This window comes from Aphelocoma coerulescens, chromosome 18 (assembly GCF_041296385.1).
Source record: "Aphelocoma coerulescens isolate FSJ_1873_10779 chromosome 18, UR_Acoe_1.0, whole genome shotgun sequence".
NCBI classification, from domain to species: Eukaryota; Metazoa; Chordata; class Aves; order Passeriformes; family Corvidae; genus Aphelocoma; species Aphelocoma coerulescens.
The window spans coordinates 4,924,047-4,944,534 of NC_091031.1; the positions used below are offsets into that span (position 1 = coordinate 4,924,047).

The 20,488-nt window shown below is 39.9% G+C and overlaps 1 protein-coding gene across 1 annotated transcript in view; it reads right to left on the reverse strand.

Moving 5' to 3' along the window:
* The window catches only part of ANKFN1 (ankyrin repeat and fibronectin type III domain containing 1), a 58,894-nt gene that overhangs the window by 25,927 nt on the left and 12,479 nt on the right, over positions 1-20,488 (reverse strand). The window contains exons 4-7 of the mRNA XM_069032661.1: positions 19,280-19,393; positions 5,365-5,462; positions 4,639-4,729; positions 1,262-1,369 (exon numbers count right to left, since the gene is read on the reverse strand). Of these exons, the coding sequence (XP_068888762.1) occupies positions 1,262-1,369; positions 4,639-4,729; positions 5,365-5,462; positions 19,280-19,393 (411 nt within the window). The remainder of the gene's footprint in view (positions 1-1,261; positions 1,370-4,638; positions 4,730-5,364; positions 5,463-19,279; positions 19,394-20,488) is intronic.

Below are 20,488 nucleotides of genomic sequence, written 5' to 3' on the forward strand. Positions count from 1 at the left end.
CATGATGTTTATAACTACTTCTTTTCTGGACTGCTGTGTCAGTAAAACAATTTATGCTAAGAATATTTTCAGATGTTCCATCACTTACTGCCTGTTGACTGGGAAGGTGGCCTGAAAGACCTGAGACAGACACTAACTCCAGAAAGAAAAAACTGTACCACAAAAAAAGCCTTCTTTAATAGCACAAAAAGCCATGTAAGAGATAGAATGCATCATCTGTATTTTCAGTACCAAGACCACCTGCAAGTGATAATGCTTGCATGAATTTTAATTAGAGAAACAACATTTTCTTGCAATATCTCCTTTCCCTTTCCAAGCACCATAGAGGAATAGTTTAAGTTGCTATGGTTACAATGAGTTGTGGCAGACTGTGGATCACTGTGATGGTGACAAATATGCACGTGAAGAACAAAGGCTGCATCTTTTCATTTCAGCCAGATGATTTTAGCTCTAAGTATTTCTATGATTTTAAATCAATTGATGCAACTTGACAGAGCAGTCATACTAGGTGAAGAAAAATGAAAACTTCATGATAGTTTAACTTTTCAGTTTAAAATAAGTCCCTTTGCAATGAAGCATTATTCCAGTTAGAAGTTTATTTTAAGAAAATAAATAGTACTTTTCAACAATCCATATAGAACAGGAGTTTTTATATATGCTCCAAAAAGAATGACAAGCTGTTGCCTTGGCTCTTGAGCTATTAAAGGCACAGTCTGTTTCTCATGAATGAAGATTGGCTGAGATTTGAACTCTCTCCCAGTTTTGATCCATTCTGTTTTGAAATGTAGCAATCTTATCTTCCCACTGCATTGTGCAAGTATTTTTCATTATGGATTGGCATGACATCCACTTAGTGTCTTCCATTTGGAGGCAGCCAATCCCCTCTTTTGATCCAAACCAGTTGTTAACTGTCTAAAGTATTTCTTTATACGAAAAATTAAAAAAAAAATCCTTGAAACATTTTAGTGGAATCCTATGTGAAACTAATTTGTAGGGAAAAACAAATCAATAGGTGTGTAGGGTATGGAGGGAGAAAGACTGTGCCTGTCTGTGTGCACATTGTAGCTTTCAGATGTTTTCATCCAACTAATTTCAAGGGTTAAGAGCAAGATAGTATGCTAAAGTGATTCCAGATGGGCCAATATTAATATCTTTCTTTTCCTGATGAATGAGAAGGTATGACCTAGTTAGAAAACTGCTAAAATTACAGGCGCCACAGAGGCTTCAGCTGGTGCCCTACCACACAGATATTTATCCTTACCTCTGCAATTATAGTGCTGATGAGCTGCTCGAACCTGCTGAAGGAGGCGTTCCAGGGCCTCAGTGTGTCCCCTGTGCCGAGGCTCTCTTCCACTGCAGTCTTTCCAGTCTATTGAACAAAGGAAATAACAGAAATGAAACACAAAGGTGCAGGAGAGGGTCTAAAAATATTTTCTTGCCTCTGGTACTTCTCGGCTCCAGAGGAGTTTTACATCTCGGCAGGCAGGAGTAGTTTTTAAGTCTGTTGTTACTTGTACATTGAGTTTTCTTTGCCTTGTGCCAACTGGGTAATTAATCATAATGATTATTAACAAAGCTGACAACCAGCTCTGAGAAGCTCCTGTAGTGACTGACTTGACAATGGCTGTTTCTCTTCATGAATGGGCTCTGGTGCTGCAGTCAGGGCTGCTCTCAGCCTGTCCTGACACTCAGCCCCTCACCAAGATCACTCAATGCTCCTTCTGCCACTCCTTCCAACACCAGGAGGCTCCACAACTCGCCTGCAGCTCTGCAAAGCAGAAAATGAACATCTTCCTACACCCAGAGCTTGCCCTATAGCCACAGAAACATGCTTGGAGTAAAATCACTTCTGGAGATCTGCTCCCAGCAGAGGCCTGAACAACGCTGGCAGTTCCTGCCCTGGAGTCCACGGGCTGCTCAGCACTGCACTCCTGAGGCAAAAACCTGCTGTGTCTGTCCCACACATCTTCAGCCTCCAAAAGGCTTTGTTTTCACTCACTTGCTGCTAATGACAATCTCAGCCTTCATTTTAGAAAAACAAACTCATCACAAATAGGAAGAAGAAACTGTGTGTATCAGAAAGGAGCTCTTTAATTCCAGACTTGGCTATTTTCATACTTTGATTATTGCACCCATTTCCTGGCCCAAAGGAATGGTGGATCAAGGTATTAAGAGATCTGTCTGCACAGGAGACATGCTCCCATCTTGCTGGCACGGAGGCCATGTATGTACTCACAGCCACCAGCAGTTTGCTCACTCACTAAATATACAGATCCAGTTTCTAGTGCAAGTTTGGAGACAAGCATTCCTTCCAAAGGGCTCGCTATGCCAGGGATATAAATACCTGTTTATTTACATTTAGTGTAGCTGCCAGAGTAAGCCCCATGAAAGGCTGGAAAGAGAAGACATTTGGTATCCTGATAGCCTGTGGTCAGTGTGACAGCTGCAGAGGGGCTGTCCGGTGTGCTTTGTTCTAATGCAGACATCAGGGCCAGCTGCATTTACTGCTCTGTGTGGGGAAAATGTCCTTAGATCTCCTGTGAGCAGCCAGGAGGGACCAACTGGAACTCACCAAAGTGCTTTGGTGTTATCAGGTAGAGTTTCAAACAACCTTGTGATTTCTCTATCCCAGTGTTGCCAAACATTTTGAACCTCCAGATTGCTGACTACCTTAAAAATGACAGAGAAACCAGACCAGCTTCCCTCATTGTCCATCACTCACCTGCTAATGAATAAACCTAGAAATGTTTCTTTCTGCTGGGATTTCACACAGCAGCTGCACAACATTGGCCACCACTTTCCAGGCTGCTGCTGTGTGCGGGGGAAACAGGAGGACACTGGCAAGTGCTCACTGTCATCATACACAGACACATCTCCAAGGGTGTCACCAACCTTTGATGCTCTGGGATTGGACTGTATCAGCATCAGGCCCTGAATCTTTCCTTTCCCTTGCATATTCCTCTGGCTGCAGTTACAGACAACTGTAGAGCATTAATGTATTCCCATTTAAGTTTTAGCTTAGGGCCATATTTTGTTTTACAACACTGGTGTAATGTCAGCTTGCTGCCTCCCTGCCAAGCACAAATCTGCTTGTTTTCAAAAGCAGTGGTGAAGGCAGTCACGTGAATAAGGGAGTTCTGCCTCCAGTAACTGCAATGGTAAATAACATCTTGTCTCTCTAATGTGAGTATTATTTAATGAAAAGGTTTGCATTTAGGCTCTGCTGGTATTACTGTAAAGCTTAAGCCCATGGCCCTAAACCCAGTAATTCCAGAACTTTCTGTACTCTAACACCCTGAGACACTGTACAAGGAGAATGAACAGAATTCTCTCCACAGCTTTTGTGCTGATCCACTGATATCTGCAGGAAGATTTCCCTAACACCCCAAAACTTTGGAACTTGCACATAATGTCAGATTTCAGGAGGTTAGTGGCAGGGGGCTATAAAAAGAGAAGAGAATGCAATATGCTCAAAGCAAAATTCACGTCATACAAAGCTGCAGTCTTAAATACCACCTGTCTTTCCAGGAGTGCTCCTTCTTTGGGGATATTTGGCTGAATAACTGGCAGCTACTGTGAAAGAATCTTTCCCCCAGCTGATGTAAATTTTGGGTTTGTGAGGCCAAGTCCTGTGTAGTTACACCTGGCTATAGTCAAGGTAATTGCACATCACCAAGTTACTCAGTTATCCACAGTATCTTTTTCCCATGATTGTAGCCCATTTCTGTTCTATAGCAGAGTATTTCTTTAGCCTAGTTCTGGTATTGTTCTGGAGAAAACACAAGAACAAAATTGAAGCAAAATGGGACAACGGTAATGCAAGAGCCTTATTTATCCAACCCTCTCCATTATGACTACTGAGAGTAGGTACAGCTTGTTATATTTTCTCACATTAGTATGCAAGGTTATTAAATTGCTACATTAGCCTAATAAAAACTAGTGTTAATGCAATAAAAAGAAGAGTCCCACTTTACTGTGTTAATCAATACAAGGGAAGCTATAATACACTGAGCCACTTTGGCAGGCAACACAAAGTCTGCAAAAGCAATCAACAATACAATGTGATTATAATAGATTAAAAATTACAAATGACAGATCATAGCCCTAATGGAGTCTGAGAAAACCTGTCAGAGGTTGGAAAAGGAAGAAAGGCTTTTGGACATTTCTGGAACATTTATAGGCTACATCCTACCATCATGTGTGTCCACACTGGAGTATTTTATGTACAGAATGCTATAAGAATGGTCCAGTGAATGGGATCTGTAATGCTACAAGGTAAAGCATAAGATGACATGAGATGCATGTAAGTGTTTTGCTTCTAGCAGCTCAGATTCAGGTTTTGATCCATTCATATACTGAAAAAGGAAGTTCCATATATCAGAACTCTCCTAAGAGAAATGAAGATTAAAATATTTCTCATTTTTTAAGTGTTAATAGCTAGACAACAGTGTTCTGTCAAAGGACTGGAGAAGAATAAAAGCTGAGACATAAATATACATATATTGTAATTTTGCTTTTTTGGGGGGCATTGGAAGGAGTTGAGTTTTATTATTAATTTCACTCCTAGATGACGTGACAATTACTTCATGAACTCCAACATCAATAAGCAAACTGGGAGGGCAGACAAACCCAACCTACTTGAAGGAGAAGCATATTCAGGAGAAGAATTGCGTGGAGGTCCCCATCCTCTCATGTTGTATGCTGAGACACGGACATAATACCTCTGGCCCTGCAAATGGAAAACAACTGGAGTCAAAACTATCACTGGATTCAAAATCTTGGCTGTAACAACTGCAAAGCAGTCCCTCACAAAGATTTTTTTCAGTGAGAAACTTAAATAGCTTTAATAATTTAAATGCACCATGATAGATTGAAACATACTACAAAGATTTAAGGACAAAGTTTGAGACCCAGTTCTGTTTGGTATAAAAGAGATATACAAAGAGATATAAATAAATAAGAGATATAAACAAAAATGAGAATTATAGATATCCACATGTACATTCCTGGAAGAAGGAGAATAGACAGAGTTGTTAACTGAGGGATGGGTCATCAGAGTCAGGTCTAGATTTCTCAAGAGCCTATGATCTGCACTGATTATCCCATGATCCAGAAAACAGAGTTTTTGCTCCAGTCTTTCCCAATTTCCCCTGAGAATGGTAACTCAAAAAATGGTTCATGCTGTCTATTCCTTTGTGACTTTTGGATTATGGCTACCAGACACATCACACTCAGTCACTGGAACATGTTGCTACAAGACAGGCTCTGCAGTGATTTCCAAGGGGCGCTGATGCAAATTCTCGTGTCTTTGTATCATTGTGGGGACTAGGCCATCAAGGTCTAAATGAGTCCTCTGGCACTCACCGTCCTGAGACCTGTGATGGAGCACCTCAAAGAGTGAAGATTATCCATAATTATTTCACCAGTCAAAGGAGAAAAGTCTTCTGCAGAGCTCCATTCCACTAGGGAACAAATAGCACGAGAAAATCAAGTCAGGTACCAGTCCAAGCAAAGAAGTCAAAGGACTTGAATCACTCACAGGTTAACTTTTCTCCTAGCAGTTTCCCAGTCCATGTGGATGATAAAAGTCACATTTAACAGTAATGTTTTGCAAATACACAGTAATTAAATTATATTTCTGTGTATGGGAGACAAAACCAAAATATTGTTCAAAAGCTTTTCAGGAAAGAATGCTTAAAAATAGACTGCAATACAAATTCCTTTGAGTCACCATTGCCCTCATTTAAACAATTTCCTTTTAAAGAAAGAGTAGTGGAAAAGAGAAGGTGAAGGAATTGGACCTGTTAATGCCATTTGGCAGTTTATACATCCTAACCAACAAAAAGCAGCGGCTTGCATTGGATCTGCAGAGGTGGGCATGGGCAGAGTCCTTTTGGCTCCTCAGGCCCACAAAACTTTCATCACCTACCCTTGGCTAATTTGGATAGATATATTCTCTTTGTACCAGGCACTCACTGGAGCCTCATGGTTGGTTTCAGTGGGTTCTGGCTCTCCTGGCCAGGCCTGCTGCTGCTGTGGTCACTGCAATTACAGAGCTCCACCAGGACCTGTTAAGCTGAATCCACTTTTGGATAGATTTAAGTGCTGCTGGGCTGACAGACATGTCAGCCCAGCACTCCCATCTTTCCTTCAGCCCAAATTGTGATGGGCACCTTCACCAAAGTGCTCACTGTCACTCCTATTCCTGTTGAGCACAGGGGTTATGGAATCAGCAGTCCTGCTGTCCATATTCCTCCTCAGTACTTGCAAAAATTATTGTGCACATAAAATAGTATTGAGCAGACCATGAAAAACTACGGGATGATTTAAAAAAATGAATATATGCAAGTGAGGAACGGATGGCTGCATGTAGGAAACCAGCCTTTTTTCTTAAATTATTCCTTATTAATGGAGGGTGCCATCCTGGTTAATCCTGGAGTCCTGCCTCTGGGATTTAGTGACTTGTACCTTCAGATTCAAACTTCCAGGAAAACCTATAAAACCATAGTGAAATTAATCTATTGAATTATTCTACAGTAGAAACTGGGAAATCTCATCAGTTTCCTGGATTTATACCAAAGACTTCAATATAAAGCTTTCCTTTATTTCCTAAAAACCATTGACAGAACAGTTTTTAGACACTTTGTTTGTATATTCATTAGTATTGGAGTTGATAATTTAGAAGATATCAGAGGATATAGGTATTCTAATTTCAGCATGTGGAATTTTCATCTTCTGGCAGTGTCAGACTGGTATTTTCACATTAAAAGAAAACGGCTTCAGAGAATTTCTTTCTCAGCATATACAACATTTAACTGACAACATATTTTTCTAAAACAGCATGATACCAAGTATCAATACCATAACTCATTTTCCCCTTCTCCCCTAATCGCTCCTTTTCTATGATTGCATTTTGTGAATGCACAGCATGTTCTGCAACATTTTTGTGTTTGCTTCAATGAAAAGAAGATTGGATTTTTTATATTCTCGTTGAATTTTTTCACAGTGTATTTTTCTAGTTTTCCACGGGTTTTAAATACCTAATTACTGCCACCTTTAGTGGAAGCTATCTCTACACATTAGTAGGAAAATGTAGAGACTGTTGCAGTACCAAATTGCAGGGTTTTGTTGACAGTTTAATTATGGGAATACTTAAAAGTAACATTGAACTTGATGGCCTGTCAGAGTGTCCATTGTAAACCATGATTTTCAAGGTTTCTAGCTCCACTTGTGTTAAATCACTGCAGACACTGTACACGTGCTGAACACTTAGATGTGTTTTCTGTTTTCCAGAAGGAGAAACCAGGAGAAACCCTGTTCAAACTGCTGAACACGTTGACAGGGTTGCAGTCATTTCAGACACCATTTTTCTTTTCAAGGATTCATGTCAAGCAAGAAAGTGTCCCTCAGGACAGATTCTGCCAGCAAATCCTGCCTTCTTTGTAATCCCCAGGCATGCCTGAGTGTCCTGCTCCAAGAGAGGGACAGTGGTTGGGTTGCACTTCAGGCAGCACAAAGCAAAAGCCAAGGGTGAGAGAAATAGCTCTAAGCTGCTTTTGAGCTTCCCAATTTTTTAACTGTTCTATGGACTGGAGGCTGCCCAGACATAAACTGGTACTTCAAGAGGCATATTTAAATTTGGGTAGCTTACACAAACAAACATTGCAGCCCCGTCCTTGATGTGGTCCCCTTCCACTTGCATTTGGCATTTAGGGGAGCACTTTCAATATTTAGAGATGCTGGCACACTGTCTGAAGAGTGCCTTAATCTGAGCAGGATTGCAATCCTACCTGTCTGCAAGCCTGTGACCAGCAGGAACACCACAATACTGGTGGTTGTGACATAGCAACAGCATGGCAGCTTGTTCTCAGAAATAATCAAAGGCTGCTGAGTTCAGAGAGAGACGCTGAGTTTCTGAGGGGAGAACAGGCTGGCATGGCCCTCAAAGCCATCTCAGGAGCAGCAGGGAAGTTTGTGAGGTTTTGTGATAGTAAATCACAGGGCTTTGCTCTGATCTTCCAGGGCAAACTGCTGCCCCAGCTCATGCCAGTGAACTCCTGTGTGCTGGGTGACATTGGGATGTCCCAGCCCCTTGAGGGACAGCAACTCCCTTGGGAGAGTGACCGAGTGCTCATCCTGTCACGAGGTGCCGAGGGTGCACCCCTGGGTGCCCCCTGGTCCCCCCACCATCCCATCATTCACTGGCTGCCAGGCTGAGGCTCAACTGTGCTTCTCCTTATGCAGCCACGAATGACAGCATTTTGCTTTCTTTTGGCTTAGCCAGTGGTGGCTGAGCCCCATGGAATTGAAAACACAGAATATGATATTAGCTTGTGGATCAGGTTATGGTTATCATGGTTGAGAATCCCCCTATTAAAGGATATTTATCTAACAAGATGGTGTATCCAAAGTTACTCAAAACTTAATTTTCAAATATATTTATTTAAAAACCTCACTTTTGGAAAAAAACCCGTCCCCCAGTTTCAATAAAAATTTCCATAACTGAAAAATAAATATTTTTTCAACAGCTGTGTTGGAATAGTGCCTTCTTTTTCCCCTCGTTTCAAAGTATATCTGTCATAAAGAAACTCATAACAAGTTTTGGAATTTTCTTGCTTACTTAAAATTTTAACAAATGTTTTTTCTCCCATGATTTTACCAACTCAAGTGAGAAGAAGATGACATGATACAGCTTTAAAGATATGCAAATCAATGGAAATAATTTATCACTTAGGTTTATATCTCCTGCTCTGCATTTCCAGATTTCAGCTCTCTACTGTAATGGTCATCTAAAAATAATACATAATATTCTGCTATACTGATTAATTGGGTTAGAAATCTCCTAGGAGGATGTGGATACCAGTTTTCCTCTTTTATAGATATGAAAATGAAGTAAGGAGAGGTAGAGCACCTTTTTCAGTCAACAGGCCCCAAAACAAGGGGCAAAATCCATGTATTAGGCTGGTGTTGCTCCCACTGCCTGGTTTGTGGGATATCTGCAGCTCTTCCTGGTACCAATACAAAGCTACTCACCCACGGTGTTTCCCTGGTGATCAGCCTGGACCTAAAAATTATGTTGCATGAGCAACCCATCATGAAGATCTAGCTAAATCTTTGCCTCCATTGTGAGAGAGTGAGTGCTGGAAGAGAGCAGACAGAAATTACCAACCATTTGTGTCATGCTGAAGTCCTTGGGACTTTAAGAAAGAACAAAAGGCTGCCTCACCTCAGCACGTAAATGCTGAATTATAAACACGCTCAAGTATAGAAAGCTGAGGATGAAGAGGGTCCTTTATAAGAGCCCAGGAACAGGAGCTGGTCTTGTAGACTGAACCAACTGTGCTGTAAAGGACCTGAAAGCTGTTGGGTGAATTAAGGATGGAGCATGTTCCAGTCCTGTTCTGAACACCCCAAAGGGCTGCTTTGTTGTGAACGCTGAATGTCTTTGCTGTTGCGGCTTTCCATCTGACACTTCATGTTATGTCAGAGCAGGGCTTTTTTGTGTGTTTAATATATTGGTGACTATGTGTTTTAATGAAGGTGCCCTGTATTCCAGAGCTAGCAAATGCACGATGTGTTGCTGCGGTCGCCAAGATAAGTAGTAATTTTTAAATAAACAGCAGTATAAACAGTTACATAAAACTCATGTAAATTGCTGGCACATAATTTTAGACTGGCTTAAGTTATGTAACTTACTTGTGGCCAAGTTGCTTTTTTTTTTTTTTTTTAAATACTCAATTCACGCACTTTAAAATAAAGGGAGAAGTTTATTTTCACCTGTTTCTTTTCCACTCACAACCTTTCTGTTATACTGAGCATGCCTTTAACAGCTTATCAGAGAGATGGACAGACAGATAAAAGCCAAAGGGAAGGCACAAAACACCTCCTGACCCTATTATAGATTCATTCAGGAAAGCACCATCTCCTGAGTCAAGTAAATAGCCTGAGCCACAGTAGAATTTGTCTCTTCTCTTGACATTTGTTTTTGCTTGCATTTAAATTACTCTCTGAATTGCTGAGTAGATTAATTACACCGAGGGACAGGAGTTCTGTTTCTGCTTGTTGGGGTCTGCAGAGTAGTGTATGGAGCTGGAATTCTGGATTTCATTCCTGCATGTGCTACTGACTTGCTGAGTGACCTTGGGCAGTGCATTTTGCCACTCTGGCTTTTACGGCAGGCTTGACCAGCAAAGGTTCTGTCTCCTTCCCCTCCTCCCATGTCCAGGGCCTGGGCTGATGGTGGTCTTATCTTGTGTTTCCAAGGGCCTCCAAGCAAATAATTGTGTTATTTATTAGCTTCCTTTGAATTATAAAACTGACAGAGAGAACATTCAGAAACAACTTCATGCCATTCTTTTCTGCTTACTGATCTTGATGAAAAAATTTTACTGATTTACTCTCATAATGCCTTAGCAGCTGATTTAAGGACATTAAACACTGCCATTCATATGAATAAATCAGGATGAAAGACCCTAAACAAGTATTTGTAAAACAAGGGAAGAGACCCAAACAGTAGTGAAAAGCTGGAATCTGTTGGTGTAGAGCGTCACCAGCTCTGATGGACAACACTGTTTGCAGTATTTGGTCAGCTCCTCCTTGCTGTCTTCAACTGTTCTTTCCAGCCTGATTTAAGAAAGGAACCCAATTTTTTCAGATTTTCAGTTCAGGCTGTGTTCATGCCTCTCTCATGTTTGGATATCATCCAAGAAATGATAGGAGAAAGACAAGTTATACCAGCTGTAGGGACTACTGACAGCATAATGCTTCCATTAGGAAAAAAAAAAAATGTTTGCCACTGAGCAGTTTGTGCAAATACAGAAGTTAGAACACAGTCATGGCCTGGGACTTGGATTTCTATGTACAACTTAAATTAAAACCTGAGCTCCAAATACTAGTGTTCTTTATTTTGGATCTTATCTATAATTTCAGTTTTTTCTGTAAACTTATCCAAGGCTCTTTGTACTGGGTTAGTAGAAGCATCAATAAAGCTGAAGAGGAATGAAAAAAGATGCAAACATACAGCTCTGTGCCCACCTGAGGCAAACAAAGTACTGCTGTGGTGTGGTGGGAAGGAGCTGCAGGGGGCCTTAAGGGCCTCTCAATGGAGCAAGACAGAACAGTGCAAGACAGAGTACCAAGAAAAGCATCTCTAGACTATTGCTAGAGAGCACATCTTCATTTGAAACTTCCATGGCTATAAATCTTCATGATACTTATTTCAGAGGTTTTTTTTTTTTTTAATAATCAAATACTTTATTTGCAGTAAATCTTCTTCCCAACAGCTCTGGGCTCCTTTGCATTTTACGCCTGCTAATAATAACCAATGATGTTAAATAACTTTTCTTGTGGCCCTGTTTCTGCATGTTCCTTTGACCCAAGCCAGAATACACTATGTCTTGACATTTATGGGAACCATTATGACAGCAGGCTGGGTGCCAAAGACACATCTTTGCTTGATCATGGTTTCACTAGTTCATTTTAAAGCAAATCTGCGTTATATAAATGATTTATAAGATACTATTTTTATTGAATTTTAATAAAATTCTCACCAAGAGAATATAAAAAAAATGTGATCTTTTTTTCTCAAGTATTTGATTAGCATTTTCTAATCCCAGAAATTCTTTATCTGTTTGCAATAAGGCCAGCTATTCCAGTACAAGAAGGAAATTTTTTCCTCTCTGTTAGTGAAAATGACATTTCTTACTAACACTTTATAAATAACTAAGAAAATGTGCCATGTGGGTGCACATTCAGCCTTCCAATGTGGGCCAGTGGTTAGAAAGCTACAATGGATTATAATAACAGCCAAGATTTGTTTCTCAGCCCTGAAATGACAAAACATATCCCACTCTGGCCGTGGAAAGAAGAGTAGGAGAGAGCGTGTGTTAGAACTCTGAGAGGGGATTGGAGAATAAATGGGGTTCTTATGCAAAGGCTTCACATCCTAGAAAAGCTTGGCTTGGATTCTGCAAGTTTCCCCTCCCAGTGGGCCCGTTTGACTCCTGTAATCTGTGCAGTGAGAGCTGGGGGGAAGCTCCCGCAGGCAAGGACCGATCGTTTGTGTAAAGCATGCACGGGGCAGGCTCAGCTTCATCCGAAAACATGACATTAAAATCTAATTAATAATGAGCAGCTGGGAAAATGCAAACAAAAAAGTAATCTATCTCAATGTAGGAGGCAAACCAGAGCAGTGCCCAGCATGGGGAACAAAGGAAGGAAATACACAGACACTAATTCAAGTAATCTGTTTAATGGGATTCCACTCCTTGTCCTCTAGTTCTCCTGTGATATAAAGAGGGACTTTGCTGCACAGATGTTGATTAACCATATTTAAGGCTTTTATTTCTTTATAAACTAGTCCCTACAGTAGCTTAAAGAGCTTTCACCTTCCCTAGAAATGCAGACAGGTGTTGCAGGCAAAACAGCCTTGATTTGGGGATCTTTTACTTAATTTAATTTATCGCCAATTAACACAAATTTCTAATAATTCGTTCAGAGTGAGAAGAAAGTAAATATAATTAAAAAAACATTTAAGTGAACACCTTTTCACCATCTTTCCCAGACTGAACTTAATCCAAACACTTATCCTCCCCCTTTCCTAGTGTCAGCTTCCCTTCTCTCCACCATGGCTTTCACTCAGTGATGGGTTTTCCATCACACTGAGGCATAGCCAGGCCAGGTGTGAGCAGCACCCGACCTCTCCTGAACTCCTCCCACTCCTTCAGTGGCCCCTGGCTAATGGAACCTGCCATCCATGCCCAGCACTGTGCTCAGGAGTGAGCCAACTGGGTGCTCAGGTGTGAACTGACTGAACTCAGACATGGGTTAAGAGGGGGCTCATGGGTGAGTCAGCTGGGTGTTCATTAGTAAATTAACTGGGTGCTCATACACAAACTGATGCGGTGTTCATGCCTGAACTAACTGGGCACTCATGCATGTAGCAGGAAACACTGCAGTTTATGCTCAATACACGAGGTAGGAGCTTGCAGCAGATGCCAAGGCCTGATTCCAAATTTACAGACACGTATCAGTTCTGGGGTCAGATCTGATTACTAGAACAGGATCAGGCTTTGGTCAGGGAGGCAAACTAAGACCTAGACCTTTGATACTTGTAAATGATCCAGGAAAGTCCATGATGGGCCAGAGATGAAGGTGGGAGCAGGGAAACTTTGACATAAACCCTTTGAAGACATTCTGGTTTTAAGTCTTCAGTGAGTCTTCATTCCCAAATCCATTCATCAAAATATCTGCCAAATCAGGAACCTCCTTGAAGACAGAAGCTGAAGGTCTTGAGTCCCAGTCCTGACACTGACTATAAGGAATTCACCTCTTCTATGCCATACCTATGAACTGGAAGCTGTAACAGTCGCATGCAAACAATTAAAAGAAGAAACTTATTAATTTTGGTAAGTAAAAGCTAATTTAAAAGGCAAAACAGTGTCTAAAATTCAACAACATCATGATACGAGCCTTTTTCGTTAGAAACCAAGGCAGACAAAAGTAGAGCCTGTATGTCTGGGTTTTCTCAGAGCTATTCATCCTGAGCTGCTGTTCAAAATCCTTATAAACCACAAAGCAGGAAGAAAGAATGATTCAGCTGAGTAACCAGTGTTTGATTAGCTACATTAGTTAATTACACCATCACTTAGTATGTGATTCATGTTCAAAGGTGATTTTAAATCCATAGCAAACTTAAATAATAGAAATTCTTACATTTTATGTTAAGTCCAGCACATACTACAGACATTGACAGGAGCTAGAAATAGAAAGGTTTGTTTTAACTTTTATACATTTCTGTACTGGCTAGGCATAAAAATAGAAGTCAAATTGCACAGTCCTGTTAGCTACCAAAATGTAACGTGCAAATAAAGTGCCCAGGAGACCTAATAAAATGCCATAAATGAACTACTGTAAGAAATATCAGACCACACCTATTCAGCAGGATAAATTCAAATGTCTTACAAAGAAATGTATTCTCTTTTCTTTTCGAGGAGCAAGAACTGTTTTGAGAAAAGATAGAAGGAGTTTTAAAATATATAAATAAACTTTGAATAATAAGTGGAAAGGGTTTCAAGACCACGTGCAGAATTCTGCTCAGTTCCACTATGGACTGGACCAGAATCAAGCAGTGACACAGCACCTACTTTAGAGAGACAGAGGCATTGTTATTAAAGCACTACGTTTCCATAAGATTCACTTCAACAAGCATTCATTTTCACAACCAGGGTTCTTCTAGAAGTCAAAGACAGCACAGGCTTGCTGCTTTCTACTCAGACACTGCTATGTGAGCAGATAGTCGCCACTAGAGCAGATAGTCCTCCAAAGTGGAGAAAGATAGAGATATAAATATATATATATATATTTAGGTCTTTGAGGATCACTGCAGGGAGCCTGCTGTGGAAAAAATCCAAACTTGGTCAAACATGGAAGACCAACTTTTGATAGACAAATCAAATACATAATTAAAAAATGTGGTATCTGCTGTTTGTATGTACTCATGGGGACAAGCAGAAGCCCACACAAAATGATGAGATTATTTGGTTGTGAAAGTATTACCCCCAAGAATAAAACAGGCAGAATCACACAACATTTATGGATTGTTCCTGTAAAATCTTGGAGGTTTTTCCACACTGGAATCTCCAATGTAAATTTTCCATCGACCTGGTGAGAAGCCAGCTGACAAGCCAGCTGAGAATCCCAGATCCAGGCTTCCTTTGAGCTCCAGGGCAGGTCTCAAACAGGCCTAGCCTGGCAGGCTGCTCATTCCTGAGCACAAAGGCAGCTCCATCCATCCTTTAGCTGAGACTCACAATGACAACAGCAAATTGTCTGGTCTGTTCTGGGCTAGAACTGACCCGTTTCACATGGCTATGTGACAGCAACATCCTGTGGCTAGTGCATATCCAACCAGGACTGCAACAGTGACTTAGAGACAGTTTAAACTATTCTCATTCAAAAAAATTCTGAAGTGGACCACAAATTGCTTTGGAAGAAAGGAGGTAGGGAACAACCTTTTCTCAAAATTTAAGCAAAACATAACTCCTTTCCTGATATAAGCCAACCTGTTTTGTTTTGTTTTGTGTTTTAAAGAGCTACACCAACTGAAAATAAAAATCTTCTCTCAGTCCAAAAGAAATCTGAGAAGGCAGCTGGGAAGTTCTGACAAACATGAAATACTCTGCTAAAATACCAAATTAAACAAAAAGGTAACCAGGGCTAAAGTGGCCTAAACAGCTCAGCACCACTATCTGGAAAATAACTTGGCATCCACAGCTACAACCAAACAGAGAAGATTAGCTTTGTTTGCTACATCAAACATGTCTTTCTTCCTCTCTCTTCAAACATAAATAGTTCCAGGCTCTAAAATAAATTAGCTCAACTGGGGTTATACAAGCTGTTTCATTTTTTTTTCTTCAAAAGGGAGTATAGATGTTTGTTTAAAAATTGTAAATAAAATATAAACAGAGATTTTTTCATTGCATGGTGATCCTTTCCAGTAGGTAATGATCAGCACTATGTCCATTTTTCTTCCTTATCCTATACTTTGGGATCACAGCGTTGTTATGACTACTTCTGATGGGAAATGGATGAAAAAAATCATGCAGTAAGAGGAGGTTTATCTGTACTTATTCACTGTAAAAGCAAAATAATAATCAGGTTTAAAATCCACAGAAAATAAGTGTGACAAAATTACTTAAACCTTACTTATAACTTTTTTCATTGAAAAAACCTGCTTTCTTTATGTGTATGTGTTGCGTGAAACATGTGAACCCTCGAAAGGCTGATTAATGAAAGAAAACAGTTCTTAAAAAGCCCAGCAAGCACTTGCTGCTTGTCTCTAGGGGGATGTTCCCGGGAGTTGAGTGCTGTCTGTCTGGACTATGCTGCTGTGGGGTATTTTTCATCGAGATGGTTGCAGAGGTGCAGCTCTGGGATAACAAAACATCCTGCAGTACCAGTGTGGTGGTGTAAACAGAAAGCTCTCCCTGGCTTCCAACTGGGGCAAGTTGTTTTGTATGTCAACGTGGAACGCTTTGATTGTGTTTTCAAAGATGTAAAACTAAAGCAGGTCCTAAGTACTTCCATGGTGGGATGTGAAGTTTGGCTCTAGGGCACAATTAACCAAGGGCAGGGTTTTTTTTCTCAATATTACAGTGATGTTTCACATCCTTCCTAAAACTGGCTGGGATGAGGTGTCTCTGGCTTTGAGTCTTTCTCTAGCATGGAGCAGATTATTACTTTTATTATTGATTTATGTCATGCCTGTCTGCTTCCAGCCTCAAAACACTTTACTAAGTTACAATGTACTTAGGAATCATTTCACGTCAGCCACCACCACGCTGCAGCCTTCTCCAGAGGGAAACTGAAGGGAGCCATTAGGATGGTGCCTGCAACATTAAACAACAATCCAGAGAGGAAGTAAAGAATACTCTGGCTCCTTAAAGCAATGGCTGAACAGAATGCAGTCACTGAGCTGCCATCCAGCTGGGACACCAAAGTCAATACCCATTCACCGTGTGTGGTTAAAATTAAATCTCCTAATGAAGTGAGATGGTTTTAGTGGTTAGAGAGTGAGTGCAAAGTATTATTCTCCTGTATGATTATTTGTAAGTTATACAGCTAACAAGGGAAAAGGTCACACAGGAAAACAGCAGACAGTTAGATAATATTCCAAGCCCAGTTTCTAAAAGACATTTGGGCAAATAAAGCTTTGGAAAAAATATATTAAAAAAGAAAAAAGAAAAAAAAAGGAAGAAGAAAAAAGAAAGATGACACAGGAAAAATGGAATTGGCAGTTTTTCACTGTTTTTAGGGAACTAAACTAAACTGAACAGAATTGATGTCAGTTTTTATCCCCTATAGTTCAGGTCTAGAGAAAAGAACATTATTAGTTTTTGTTAATGAGCAGGTATTCCCTAAACATTGCTGCAAATGCTCCTGAATTTTAATTTGCTTAGAAAAAGAAATGGTAAAGTATTGAGGGGAAAAAACCCCCACCCTAACAGCCCTTTTTTTTTTTTTGCTCTTGAATTAGCAAAATGCTTCGATGGTTTCCTGGACAGGGGGTTTATATATCTGACTAAAAAGATCTTCACACTTTGTTATCAAGCTCTCTTTTCAGGGCTAGTAATTGCTAGCTGGTTCTCATCATTCTTGCAAGTGATCATTTGAAAGGTTCATTTTATGACCCCTCAAAGTAGCACAAAGAATCTCACTCTATAATGTAATAAACAATTCTACAACCAGTGCTTAATTAATTCCCGAAAGTCACCAAAAGGAGCTATTAATGATCTTTCTTTTTATCTAATTGTAAATATGCAAGTCTCCTGGGACAAAGGATTTAAAAAGAACATTCTGGCAAGAGTAATGGTCAACTTGTAAAGCATAAAATGATCACCTGTGAGGGTAATTCAGAATAGAGGGCAGTGCTATCTGGTCTGATCAGAAAGTTAGGTCAGGTTGGATTAAATTTCTCTGAATTCTGTGTTTACCAAAAACAGGACACCACTGACATGGTACAAACCAGGCTCAACCCAAATGAGCCTGGTTACCCAAGAGAAAAGTACTACAACCTTTACAAAATTATTTTTAAAAATTAGCTCTGTTTGGGAATTTGCTTTCCTGTGAAAATACCAAGAATCATTATAAATAGAGGGTGGACAACGTTTCAAGGTTATTTAAAATACAAATATTACAAAGAACAGTCTGATATTTTCTGGAGAACTTTGGTGTTTTAGGAGCTCAAGTATTGTTTTCACAAGTAAATGAGGCAGTGGGAAGCTCTTAAATGAAATTTAGTTTCCTGGCAACATAACCCATTGCCGAAAATTAGATTTAGGCTTCTAAAGGGCTTTGATGTTTTTGAAAATCACGCTTCCTGCAGCACTGCACAGCTGACTAGGTGTAATACAGTAATTTGCCTTCTACTGAGGCTATCAGGGCATTATCACTTTGATGGCCTCAGTGGTGTCTGTGAGGTTGGGGTTCTTTTTTCATAGAATGTAAAAAATTATTTTGCTGGGCACAGCCAGTGATGAGTGGAATCTGTGACCAGAAGCAGGAGGAGGAAAGAAAGAGAGAATCTGCCTTTTCCAAAATAAGCTGTTGTAGTGCTTTGGGAGCTTGTGCTGATGCCAGTGGAGCCTGTGCACTGGTATGTCCCACCTTTGGAAGGGATCCATGAGCTGTTGGACCCTCAATGGATGGGGTCTTTCTGAATCTCTCCTGTTGAAACCATCCCTGGAACACTCACCCGTGGAAATATGAAACAGACTCCCCACCACACAGCCAGGATGATTCTGGCTGTGAGTATGGAAATTTTAGGTTTAGGCACCTCTGAAAGGAGTTTTCAATGATTAATACAAAGAAACAAACACAGCAGGAAGCATTAAGAGAGAAACTGGGAGAAATACCTAAGAGGACTTTCAGGCTCCCACACCTTGACTCCCCTGGTCAGGGCCAAGGAGGCTTCAGGTCCCCAGTCCCTTGACCTGTGGGAGGATTCATGCTCCCACTGGCAGCTGGAGGCTGTGGATTACTGTGCTTAACACTGAAGAACTTACTGTCCCAAACATTGCAGAAAACCTGAAAGTCCCTTTAAACAGGAAATTTAAAAAATTCTCATTTTTGTTCTAATCTTCAATAAAACTTGCTTTTTTTCTTAATGTTGGAATTTCCTGTGGAACAGAAATTCGGTTTTAAAACCATCTCTATTCAACAGGGCTATTCAGATGGAAGCATTTTCTTATTCATTCCACTTTGCAACTAACTGGTGCCACCCCAAATGTATCACTCTTCCAAGAATGATGTGGGAGCCCTGGAATAGCAAATTAATTGGGCTGTATGATGCCTCTGCCAGAAGTTTCAGCTTCCAGAGGCATTCCTTTAAGGAATGCTGGTGTGGGTTTGGCTTTTACAAGGATACACATGGTTTCAGGAGCCCACAGGCACCAAAAGTTAGTTTGTGTTTTGTAACTGCTCATCTCAACCCAGTCATTGAGCTGATGTCTTAACCACAGTGAGTCAAGCAAACTTCTTCAAAGCACTCATGGAGAAAGCTTTTGGTTAATTTATTTTTTCTTTTTTTTTTTTAATAAAAAATTTGTCCTTGGGTAATCTTTCAAGAAAATTCCACTTCTATGGCTGTTTACTGGGAAAATAATTACATTTAAACACACTTGCATCATAACATAATCTCTTGTAGATAAATACCTTTGCCACTTAGCCCTCAAATTTTGGTACATTGTTAAGGGGAATGAAAGATGTCTAAATCCAGTACCTTTATACTTGGTCACCACAGCTGAGTTGACACTGAGGGGTTCTTGGAAGGTGACAGTGAGTGATGTACTGCTTGTTACCATGAGACAGACATTGGTTGGCGCCTCGGGGGCTCCTGGGAGAGAAGAGAAAACATCAGCTCTTCAGCACAACAAATCCTATTCAAACAATGTTTCTGAGTCTTCAAAGAACCCACTGAAAATCACCCTGCAATTGTGAGCTTTGGGTTGTAGGTGTTTGTGTTTTCTGCCTTTTGAGCATTTTAATTAGTGCTCCTGCTAACAATATCCTGCAGACACCATTTGTTTCTATCAGGGTTTTTGGCTCCTTTTTGGTTAAAAATATCTTCCTGCATATATGTAACCCCATAAAACAGATTAATGTTAATTATGCCAATGAAAAGCCCCTATAAATCTCTTGGGGTGGATAGGAGGAGAGAGAAAGGACAAAACCACAAAGAGCTAATGAAACCTTTATTGTTTCACTAACAAACTCAAACTTATCAAAAACCAGAAAACATTTTTACATTATTGTGATTCAAAAATTGCAAATTCCACAATTGTTTTGGTGTAATAGTTCCAAAATACAGTTGTCAATTGAGGCCTAACATTTTTGTTTAAAAAAAGAAAAGGAAAAAAAAAATCTTAACTTGCAGAATATCAATCAGACTCAATTCAGAAATCAAACACAAAATGTCATGACTTACTGCTGGGATTGATTTAAAAAATCAGTATATTAACTTTCACTACTTCTGTATTTCCTTATTTAGTATCTTAAGAGAAGGAGCACTACATCTGTCTTGAAGAAATAACTTTAGCCTACAAAAAATTGAGAAAATTATTTGTAAGTGAATTTACATAAAGATGGTTGTAAAAATGTGAATGGCAATGATTGTATTTCAACATGTAGGATACAGCTAAAAATCCATGTGTCTAGAAACAATTCAGACCTGTTTACTCCTTCATTTGGGCCACTATAATTTAATTTGGATACAGACTCACTTGTACAACTGTTTAAGGTGACTCGATTTGTGGCTGTGGTGATGAAATGGATACCAAGATTAAGATTAGTGCTTAACAAAAATAAGTTTAATTTTTCACAATAGGTATGTGCAAAATGAAATGTCACTGCTTGATCAAACATTTAGAACAATCCCATTCCAAAATAGTAAGATTTTTTTGAAAAATAATCAAATTTCAAGAGAGAAAAG